This window comes from Cotesia glomerata, linkage group LG3, assembly GCF_020080835.1.
Source record: "Cotesia glomerata isolate CgM1 linkage group LG3, MPM_Cglom_v2.3, whole genome shotgun sequence".
NCBI lineage: Eukaryota > Metazoa > Arthropoda > Insecta > Hymenoptera > Braconidae > Cotesia > Cotesia glomerata.
The window spans coordinates 5,579,197-5,592,137 of record NC_058160.1 but is presented as its reverse complement, the minus strand read 5'-3'; the positions used below and the strand labels follow the sequence as shown (position 1 = coordinate 5,592,137).

The 12,941-nt window shown below is 24.8% G+C and overlaps 1 protein-coding gene across 1 annotated transcript; it reads left to right on the top strand.

Moving 5' to 3' along the window:
* The first annotated feature begins 78 nt into the window (after positions 1–78).
* Positions 79–3,537, top strand: LOC123262238. The gene is made up of 5 exons (XM_044724393.1): positions 79–516; positions 838–878; positions 953–1,195; positions 3,025–3,230; positions 3,284–3,537. The coding sequence occupies exons 1-5, from the start codon at positions 485–487 to the stop codon at positions 3,512–3,514; spliced, it is 753 nt and encodes a 250-aa protein (XP_044580328.1). The 5' UTR covers positions 79–484; the 3' UTR covers positions 3,515–3,537.
* The last annotated feature ends 9,404 nt before the right edge of the window (positions 3,538–12,941 follow it).

The window sequence follows — 12,941 nt, the reverse complement described above, 5'->3', positions numbered from 1 at the left end:
TGACTTGGGTGATCACCCATTTAAGCAACAACTTGAATGGGTGACCACTCTAGTCGGCGTTGGCTCGCGCGAGGGATCTCTGCACACTAGGAGAGGGGCTTAATGCTCCAGTGGTCGATAAAGAAAAGTTTCTTATCAATCACGGTAGCCTTAGCCCAGCTCCAACTGTACCATCATGGGTTTTCTCTGTGGTTTCCCCATGGTTCTGTTCCAACAGCCTGAGAGGCGAGGTTCAAGGTGAATACGGTACAGAAAGCACAAGTCAGTCCACAGCCGCAAAAATTAAAGTAAAAATGAAGTGTCGGGTGGGACTTGCTGAGGTCCAATATGAGAAATAGAAAAAGCGTAGAGCTAGGAGAAAAAGAGGAATTAGCCTTGTAAAAACCGAGAGGTGTACAAGTAAAGCATAATAATAATAATAATAATAATAATAATAATAATAATACTAGTTATAAGTTTAGACAAAGATATCTTCTCCCTGTCCATGTCTACGTGGCTACACAAGCTGCAAAATAGGTAACTATAAAGATTCTCTGACTTTAACCGCATAGAAATTTACAATGGTGAAATAGTATATTACACCCCTTGGGAAGGAAAATAAGAAAAGCCTCAGATCACATGTAATTGTTGGCCGAGGCGAAGCCGAGGTCAACAAACATGTGATCTGAGGTTTTCTTTTTTACTTCCCAAGGGCTGTATAATATTTTTTTGTCCGAGGAAGGAGGAAAGCGGCAACTTTGTTTAGCGCAGTGAGACCAAAGTTGCCACTTTCCGCCCAGAGGGCAAAAAAATAAATATGTTTATTTTATACATCTTCATTGGAATGTTTCTTGGAAGAATTCAGACTTCTATAGGATGTTTCTCTGAGGCGCCACCAAGTAAGTCTGCGACTCATTCATTAGTTATTCATTATTGTAATGAGTAATGACAATACTACAAACTCTCTTTACAGAAGTATTACACGCACTTTGTAAATCTTCCAAAAATTGTGAGATTGCCTTTTCGGAGTGTTATGAAAGAAAATGTAAATGCAAGCCTGATTACATCGAACACGAAAATTCATGCTACGGTGGACTCTATTCAAAGTGTTCCAAGCCATCTGACTGTCTTTCAACCTCCTTCTCCTGTGAGTCAGGTATTTGCCAGTATGTTGAATATGCAAAATATGGAAAAATGTTATCTTCAAAACCTGGAGGTATGTAAAAGTATCCTGTGATGATGTTCGTTATGAATATAATCGCGAATCTGATATTTTAACACAAATACACAGTAAAAAATTTTGCGTCAATGCGTTCAAAAATTTTGTGTTAAAAATTTTTATGTTAAATATTTAACACTTTTTTGTATTGATTTAACAGAATAAATGTTAAATTTACACATAAAAGTGTTAAATATTTAACACAACATTTTTTTGACGCAATGACGCAAAATATTTTACTGTATTTGAGATATAAATAAATACTATATAAATATTTCGATAAACAAATTTTTCTTGCCAATGAAAATGAAATTCAACTCACATGAATTTACTGATGAAAAAATTTATAAATTTTTTTTATTTGGAAATTTATTCATTGAATATAAATAACTATTTTTTAATTTTTAACGAATATTTTTAACTTCCTATTTTAAAAATTAAGAATTTTCAAAAGTAAAAGGTTATTGATTTTGGTTCAATTTTAGGAGGCCAAGTTTATCAGATCTCCACGTTTGGAGGTTCTAGAGAAAGCCATTCCTACTATTCTCGGTTGGACCGATATAATGCTTAATTAATATTTACTAACAGTTAACAAATATTTATACACACACGGAGAGAAAAGAATAGATCATACTCCCATGTAGAATGGTAACCATTACTAAGTTACATAGTAACGGAAATTTTTGTAAGAGTCCTGTGTAAATTTGCTGGGAAAAATCTTAGAAATTGTGATAAAAGTATGAACAATCACTCATTCAATGCGAAAGTAAATTCTGAAAATTAATGTTGTTGTTTTTTTATTTTTCGATAAAAATTTAAATTTGTTCTTAACAAAAAACATTAACAAAATAAAAAATCTTAGTATTTCATAAATAACTCAATAACTATAGGTGATATCAATAATCGGAAAAAAGATCCTTAAAGAAAAGGAAAATTTTTAAAAAAAAGTCTTGACTCCCAGAACTCTAGCTTCAAAAACAATAATTTTTGTTCCTCCTCTTTAAGGATTTTTTTTTCCGATTTTTGATTTCACCCATAGTTATAGAGTTATTAACGAAATACTGAGATTTTTTATTTTATTTATGTTTTTTGTCAGTAACAAATTGAAATCTTTATCAAAAAAATAAAAAAATCAATAACATTATTTTCAGAATTTAATTCCGCATCGAATAAGTGATTGTTCATATTTTTATCAAAATTTCTAAGATTTTTCTCAGCAAATTTACACAGGATTCTTAAAAAAATTTCTGTTACTATTTGACGTAGTAATGGTTACCATTTTACATAAGAATAAAATCTATTATTTTCTCTCTGTACAGTTTATAAATTGAGTTTAATGAATGATTTGTTAACTATTAATGAATATTATTTTACTGTTAATAAATCATAATCATTTGATAAACAATTGAATCATCTAATATTAAAAAATCATTAATGAACAGTTAATAAAGTTTGGTAAACATTAACAAATCCTTCTATCAATGTAGTTTAGAAATAAATTCATCATGAAGTCATGGAGGTATCTGCAAAATTTTATAATGGATCACCGTGATTTTATGATTAATTTTTATCCAAACTGATTTATTTGAGTGGAATTTAATCTGAATTGACCCAAAAAAAATTATTTTCCCCAAGTAAATAAAAAATTACTGATATGACATTTATATATATTGTATATTTGTCTCAAAATCTGAGATTCACCAATGAACATTATCATGATATAATATTATTCTTACACTGTAATGAATATATGAATATGTAATGACAACGACAATGACCTTGGTCTTTTAATTCAATTATTGATCTTCCGGTAAATCTGTTTGCAGTTAAAGCATACTGGGTCCATAGAAATCATGTAATAAATGCGACTGAAAAAGTCTTCGCCGGAACTTATCTCACTGGTAGAGTATACGTATGCTGTGGAACTAAGTCCAATATCACAATCCCAGAAAAAGTGCGCGAATCAGAAAAAAATAATCCTCGCTGCCGGCCCTCAGATGGCTATTTTGATATTGAGTATATTGATTATGATGTATGTGATCAATTATTAAATACTGTTCGTAGCTAATTTTCTTCTTTTTGCAGATACTGATTTCTTCTGACGTGGAGTGGAGAAGAGACTCTTCTTACACCCTCGACAAAGCTGTTTACGCAGGTAAAACTAAAAGCAATAAACCTGTCTTTATTTATCGTGTTAAGAGTATTCATCATTTATTTGTTGGAATGCTTGACCCTCCACATTACAAATATTGCCTCGTTCCTTACTATGATTTAGTATTGAAAGGTGACAATTTTGAAATTTTAGTTCATAAATAAAAATAAAAAATTTGTAACAACACTTATTAGTAATAAATTTATTAAAAATTGAAATTTTAGTTTTTTTTTCTATTTTAACTTATGTTGAGGAAACACGATGCCGGTACTGAGAAATAAGTATTAAATTGGCCTAATTATTTATTATCTTTAAAGTAGTTAAAATTATAATTGTAAGTTTCGACAAAGCAATTAAACTCTTTTCTATTAAACGAGCATAACTGAATTTTTCAAATTTTTTAATTCTTATCAGGTATCAGAATTTATAAAATAATAATTTATCAGCTTTATTTAATTCTGGATTTTTTGCTGATAATAACTACAGTTAAAAGGTTTAAAGAACAATCATATGATAATTTAAGAAAAAATTTCATACACTAATTATGAATAAATAAATAAATTTTTTGGAAATAAAAAATAAAATAAATTTTAAAAGATATATATCACTTTTGTTTAATCGATATTGACTTTGATTATTAAAAGTTAAATATAAAGTTTATTTTTTTTTTTAAACTGCTATCTTGCGACGCACTTTTTTATTGCCTTGCTGGTGTTATGTTATTAAGTAATTATTAAATAATAGTATCATGAAAAGAAAAAATAGTATATTACACACCTAGGGAAGTAAAGTAAGAAATGTCTCAGATCACATGTAATTGTTGGCCGAGGCGAAGCCGAGGTCAACAAACATGTGATCTGAGGCTTTCTTATTTACTTCCCGAGGAGTGTATACTATTTTTTTGTCCGACGAAGGCGGAAAGCGGTAATTTAGTTTAGCGCAGCGGGACGAAAGTTGCCACTTTCCGCCCGGAGGGCAAAAAAAATTTTATTGTAAGCTAAGAAATAGGAATAAATTTTTTGATCGAATATCGAATGCAACTCGTTGTTTGCAATTTGATCGAGTAGCTCATGTGAGTTTGAGGCTCTGGAAATTTTGAAGAAAACTGATATGATCCCATGAAACTTGATGAAAGTCACACTAAGAATTTTTTTTTTAATTCAAAAAAAATTAATCATGGTCCATACATTATTCACGATCATATATAACAGATAAAATAGTTTAGCATTTTAGCGATCTTTTCTAGTAATATATAATAAAGATAAATTACATATTCACTAAAAATCATGACGTTCATCTCTTGCTATTTGGTCATTAAGTATACTGTAAAAAATTTTTCGTCATTGTGTAAAGTGTAAAAATTTTTGTGTAGAATATTACACTCTAGTTTGTAGAATTTCACATTCTCATGTATTAATTTAACACACTAGAAAGTGGAATTAACATTAGTTTGTGTAAAAACAGTCAATAACACAAATATTTGTGTTAAATTTAATGAAAATTTTTTTACTGTATACCGTCGGCACTTGAATATTATTAGATTAAAAATGTTGTAAGCATATCTATTTAACTAGCTGATATTTTATACTTTACATATTTTCTGGTGTACATCTTGGTCTCATTGACTAATTGTTTTTTTTAATTATTTTATGTTTAATGTAGAATGCAAAGTATAATATAAAGATATTTAAAAAATTATCGCATCGCTTCTAAACAGTTTATCGAACAATGAAATTAAAAAATTTTTCAAAAATGTGTAAATTATAATATTATTACATTTTTTTCAATTTGCTAAATTTTTCACGATCTTTTGAAGAAAAAAATATTATGACTTTACAAATTAATCCCTCTCAAATTTAAATGAAAAACAAGACAAATATGCTTTGTTTTGACTTTCAAAATAAAAATGTAATCAAAAATGAATTTTCCAAATTATAAATCGACCGCAATCAACAATAAAATTAAAAAAGAAAAAAAAAACTTGAATAAGAATTACAATTATTTTTATTTGACCGATTGTGTATCTATAAATTAAAGTTTTATTGCCTATTGGTCAAGTGAGAGCTCCTGACATGTTATCAGGGAGATCCAGGTTCGATTCCTGACTTGGTAACCGACCCCATATATTTTTTTAAGGTTTGTCTTTGCTCTCCTTTAGTTTCTTTCATTTCTTTCATTCAATTAACATCTTTATAACTCGAACGGATACCACAAAACTTCCAGCTTTACTAGTATTCAAGTTCGATGGACCGCATCGATGTAAAGAGAGGATGTCTCTCGACTAATAGGGAAGATGGAATGTCCATCTGTTGGCTTGAATTAGATTAACTAGTCACTTGACCAATAGGCAATAAAACTTTAACTTGAATAAGAATGTTTGAATTTTTACGGTCAAAAAACATTGAAGAAATTTTCTTTAAACGGTGTTCTTGATTCAAGATTTTTTTTCTTGAATCAAGTTAACTTTTCTATCAGTGCACGGATAATTTTACAATAATTTAATACGATATGATAATACTTTCTTGATTTTCATAGTCAAAATTTAATTTTGCTTAATTTTATCTGCTATTAATTACATTTGTTCACATATAATGTATGATCAGATATGACTAATTTTTCTTAAATCACCCCAGTAAATAGAATAAACGTAATCGAAGGGCATAATACAACATGATGGAAATAATATTAATCATAAATAAATTAAGTTTAATTTCTAGATTATAAAGCATTAATTACATTCTCAATTGTTTTGGTTTTTTAATTACAACACACATCTCGTGCAAAAGTGTAAAGAGGTTCCTCATTTGTTGTTTTGTTTGTTTTTTTTTATCGTGCTACACTCAATTATTCCTTTACGACTTAAGTTGTGTTTAATAATCCTTGACTACAATAAGCTCTTCATAAAACGTAAATAACATTGTAGTTTACAATAGTTTACAAGTTGTCACGTTGTGATCATTCAAATGTGTCTATCATATAGGTACACATTATTTTTATTATTAATATTATTATTATTATTAGTAATAGTATTATTATAACTATTATAATTGTTATTATAATTATTATTGTTATAATTATTAGTAAATGCTGTAATTGAATTGAAAAAAAACGTGAAAAAATTTTCTTACTAATTTTTAAAAAATATTCGCATTTATTTTATTTTTACATACAATTATATTATTAATTTTTTTTTTTTAGTATACAAACGCGAATTGTGGTCCGTATTTTTAAATGATTTTTCAAATTCAATTTCAGCATCTCTATAATTTTTTAATTTATTTATTTGTTTTACTACTTACAGAAATATTAAAATGTTTTATTGTTTTTTTCTTTTAATTTTCCAATTATAATTAATTTAACAAACAAATTAAATTCTTTCTATTCTCACTTAATTCATCCTTTGGTGACTTTTTTTTACTTGCTAGTATTTTTTAGTAAATAAAATAAAATTATTTAGTTTGGACACACATTTGTTTAAAATTTGTTCCAACATTTTTATTTATATATAAATCTACATGAGAATTATTTCACATTTTTTTAATAAATAAAAATAATAATAATATTATTAATTACTATTATTTACTTTGTCTGCAATAAACAATAAGTACATACATCTTTCACCATCATAAGTAATAATTAATAATGATCTCACCCTAGTCTTCCGTACGATGATTCGTGTCATATAATAAATATAATAAATGTATACTTGGTTTGCATTTGTAATTTACATTATTTTTATTTAATTTACTTTTACTTTTTTATTTATCATTATTATTTTACTTTTTTTTTTTTAACTATTCAATACCTTATTGTCGTGCGAACTGTTTTTATCGGTTACTGTGACGTTAGAAAGGAGACAAACAAATATTTTTTTAAATCATCAATTTTAAATTATAATATAATAATAAAAAATGTTTTTTTTTTCACCATTATTTTGTAAGCAAAAAAATTTAATTATTACATTTATAAATTTTATTAAATCAACAGTAATTTAAACGATTATTTCCAAAAAAGTTGAATTTTATTTTATTAATTATTCACATTATTTTTCCAATCTAAAAATTTTTCCTTTAATTGTAAAAAAACATTTTATATAACCGCGAAAATTAAAAATAATAACAACAATGTCAGTATTATACTTAAGCACTTAGATATGTGTTATTAATATAATATAAATATACTGTATTTTAGTTGAGACAAATTTGAATCATCGAAAATAAGTGTCAAGCTTTATTTTTTTTTTTAACAAAATTATAAATTCAGTATTTTTATCAAAGTGTGCGTAAAATATTAATTGTACAAAAAATAAGTCTGCATGATGTTTTGATGAATGATGAAAAAGATATTAATATTTAATTTATCACGTCTTTATAGTTGAAAAGCTTTGGAAATATTTATTATATTAATTTATTTTAGTAATAAATTTCTCGGCAATTAAAAGACTGAATAATTTACGTGTCACCATAAAATTTATAAATTTTTTTATTATTATTTTATTTATCATCATTATTATTATTTATAATACCATTGTATATAAAAAACACACGTACACACACGAATCAGACATAGATTTTTAATAATTATTGTTTTTATTTTTATATTATCTTAAATCATTATTTAATCTCTTGTTTTTTAACCAATTTTTTAAACTGCTATTAACTATTTAATCATTTATTTTTTCACTTTTTTTTATTTCGTTCACGGCTGAATCTAACAAATAAAAATAAAATTATAAAATATATGTTCTATTAGGGAAAAAAAATAAATAGTTAGATATGTTAGTCATAATTTTCATAAATAAATAAATAAATATGAATAATTTTTATTAAGATTACTGACTGTGATTAAATACTAGAGCAAATTTACTCTCTGGATTTTTTTATAAAAATTTTATACTCTTTTAAGAATTTCACAGATATTTGGTTTTATAAAATCAACTTCAAAAAATTTTTATTAAAATTATGATTTTGTCACCGGCACCTAAAAAAAAAATTTCAAACTAACATTGAAACAGTCCAACAATGGTAAATGACATTGGTACTTTAAAAATTGTTCTACATAGTAAAAATTTTGCATCATTGTGTCAAAAAAATTTGTGTTAAATATTCAATATTTTTTTGTGTTGATTTAAAAGAATTAACACAAAAAAGTGATAAATTTACATGTTAAGGTTTTAAATATTTAACACAAAATTTTTTGAAGCTATAACGCAAAATTTTTAATTGTGTAGCAGGCAATTAGTTACTCTAATCAAGATTTTGTTAATTAGCTTTCGAGTGTTTGATAATGACAGCCACAGCATGCCAAATTGTGCGAATGGCAACTTTACGGGTGTAACAAAAGTATTTCATTACATTCTTAAGAAGTATTTATCAATAAGTACACGGAAAGAACAAGATGATACTGGATATCATCCCAGATTAAATTTCAGATAGTAACTAGTATAATCCAGATTACAATTGATTACAATAAGATTACAATAAGATAGAAATTAGCACGCCTGTAGAACTTACAAATATTTTATGTATAAAATTTATCCTTAATATTCTTAAATCTTTATTAGAATTCTGAAGCAGGATCAAAAGTTCAACAGGCATGCTAATTTCTAACTACAAATTAATTTTGAATTTGGATTGATTTCAAAACTAATTCATATTTGTGTCAAAATATGAATTTCAATCTCAAATTCATTTTGAATCAGAATTTTTTTTGCACGGGAATGAGTATAATCTAGATATCACGCAGTATAATCTGGATTTTTCTAGTTAATATCTGTTTTTTTTTCACCACAGATATCACTGAGTATAATCTGGAATGATATCCAGTGTCATCTTGTTCTTTCCGTGTACCGACTGTAATACTTTTTCATTTGGAATTTTTCATAATTTGCAGATTTTTTGCAACATATTACGTCTGTGTAGTTGTTTTTAATTCAATTAACTTTTTTTATGTAAAGTTTTGAATGCCATTTTTAATTTTTAATTTTGAATTTCACAAAATAAAGACTATATAATAAAAAATAATAAACATAAAATTTTCGAAAAATTCTTCTAAAAGCATAAAAATATCTTTTAAAAAAATTCCAGAGAGTACTTATAAAAACAAACAATAAATAATTAAATAAATAACCAACCAAAAGTAAAGTGCTGTGAAACGTTATAAAAACTGTCCCCTTCCATCAACAAAAAACAAACAAAAAAAAATAACCTCTCTCATTAAAATTACCGAAAAAAATAATTTGGTCATTTAAAATCCTCCATTTTGTAATTATTATTTTATTATTCGCTTGTTCCTTTATATTTATATTAATATTCACCAATTTTATACCCATAGATTATAATATATTGATTTATCATGTTATATATTGATTAATATATTATACTATGAGTAATTTAATTGAAGTTTTTTTTATTTTTTAACGTTATTAATAGTACGTGTTACCTAAGTGTGTCCAATTACTTTTTACATAACACAATTTTATTTCTACAGTGTTCTAGCCTATAAATTACCTGTTGATTTCCTTAAAAAAAAACATATCATTTTATATCAATTAATAATTTAATTATAATTAATAGTTAATAATGATAATTAATAATTACTTAATAGCAATAATTATTCGTAATAATTAATAATAAATTTTTCTTGCAACTAGTTATCATATTTACAAAGTTATGGTACAATGGTTAACGTAGTTTTTATTTATTTTATATTTTATTATATTAAATAATCAATTATATTAATTTAATATTTTATTAATTTCTACCCTCGACTTAAAACCGTATTTTTAAATATGTATTTTTAACAAAACATTTGTTCAGTAATTGAACACTTTTACGTTACATTTTCATGTTAACGTGTCGACGCAAGGCAGCGGCCATTATCCCGCGATTCTTATAATTATTTTTTTTTCACTTTGTGAACACTGTCAAAGCTGAGTCATCGATATATTTATTACATTTTTATATTTATATATATATATGAATATATTTATTGCTCAATTCCTATATATAAATCATACGAGATATATAATATATAATATTTATTATATATGCATGTAAGTAATATAAATTCAATTTTCTAATGCAATAAATCTGGTGAAATCAAAAAGATAAACGTTAATACAATGTACCGATGACTCGACTTATTTATTATTTATATTATTTAATTATGAATCGCAGGATTTTATATTTGATAGTATCAAGACCTTAGACGTAGTAATTCTTATATAAATTTAATTGAACGTGCCATATCCACGAACCGGAGATCCATTTATTTTTTTTCGCTTCTATATTTTTTTTTTGTTTTAAATCACGTTTGCAATTTGCAGATAAAAATAGTATTATTATAATTATTATTATTATCATTATCTTTATCATTATTTTTCTTTAATTTTTATCCGCTTATTGTTGTTATTTTAATCCAATATTACAGTTATATATGTTTACTTTGTACTATATATGATCTCAATTGGGCGACCGAAGTCGTATTTTGGTATCATTTTTTTTTTTATTGGCATTCACTCTAAATTATTCAACAGTTCTCGCTTAATAATCACTGGTGGCTTCTAGGGTATTACTTTTTAGTTTTTATAAATATATTTAAGTCATCTAAAGAAATAATACAAGTATTAAAGCGATTTTTTACGGTAAAAATTTCTAATCATTTTTTCAAAATTGTCATTTTTATAAAATTATGCCCAAGTTTTTTTTTTTTTCATCTAAAAATTTTTTTATAATCATACAATTGTTTATCGTTTTAAATCCACAAAAAATGAAATTTTTATCAACATAATTTAAAAAATTTTTGCGATAAAATAAATAATAAATAAATATTTGATAATAAATATCTACAGTAGAGCTTAACCATTAAAAAAAATAATAAAATAAATTTTTATCATGTTCATAAAAGTATTAATCATCATTAAATGGTTTCATGACAGTTTTAAAATAAATTCTTAAAAATTAACTCTTTCAAATAAAAACTTAGAAAAATAAGAAAATAAAATTAACAATCTTCAGTAGCTCAAAATTTTGCGAATAAAGAACAAGATGACACTGGATATCATCCCATATTATACTGAGTGAAAAAAAAATTTAGATAGTAGCTAATATAATCCAGATTACAATGAGTATAATCCAGATATCACACAGTATAATCTGAATTTTTTTAGCTACAGTCTGAAATTTTTTTTCACCACAGATATCACTGAGTATTATCTGAGATTATATTTAGTGTCATCATGTTCTTTCCGTGTACCAAAGTTAATACACATCTTAAATAAAATTGTCGTTATGATATTTTATTTTCTACAATAGTTTAAAGAAATTAAAGAAGTTAATCCGTATTTTTTACATCAACCATCAAATAAATAATAATAAAAACCTTACAGTATAATTCTTTGAAAACTATCGTTTAAAATTCGAAAAAAATATTTTCTTTACAATAAATGCAATACATATTAAATGATCATTTAAAATTTTCCAAAAAAAAAAAAAAAACAATAAAAATAGTCATTCCTATTAAAAAGAAAAAAAAATAATAATAATACCAGTGATTATTAATCTGAAAAGCAATTTATTTCTGCCATTGACTATTAAATTTAATTAGAATTTTTCCACTCATACCAATACAACACACATCGAGTCATCACATCGATCAGCAATAATTCTTTTCTTGCTTTCCAAGTTCAACAACAATGACAGAAGTCATTACATTATTATTACTTTATCTTTTATTTATTCATCTTTAATAAGAAAAGTTTAGCTTTGTATATTCAACTCTTTTATTATTATTATTTTTTATATAATAATAATAATCATTTTTATTACTATTATTGTTATTATCTTTACTATGTACAACAAAACAATAACACAGTATTGTTACAGTACAATTGCTGATTAGGTGGCTCGAGTTATTAATCACCGACGCACTCAAGTTTTTTTGTTCACGTGTTTTCTTTACATTTGAATATATATATATATATATATATATATATATATATATATATATATATATATATATATATATATATATATACATACTAATATGCATATATATATTTATACTTTTATTTATGTACTTTTTTTTCATATTAGTGTCACATTTAATTGATAAACTATATATCACTATAATTACACACGTGTTATCATTTTTTAAAGCAGTACATATTTTTTATTTTATTTATTTCACTAATACCTCTGACCAACGAGAAATTGACGAGTCTGATGTTATTTATTTCATTTAAATATTTCTTTCTGTCCCGTAATAAGTATTACATTTTTAACAATTAAATCATATATTTTTTATATTATTAACTATTACTTCATCTCTTATTTGAAGATTTTAATAATTATCAATTAAAAATAAAAATTAAATTATTGCGCTTAAACAACAACAACTTTCCGATTCATATTTTTTTTTTTAATTTTATACTAAGATAGTTAAGTTCTATTAAAAAATTTCAATTTTAATGTACGTACGCGAATTTATTGTTTTATTTGTAAAAAAAAAATAATGCAATAAATTATTATTTTCAATTTGATACTATTGAATTTTGTATTCAGGTTAGAACTCAATTGATAAGAACTTGTG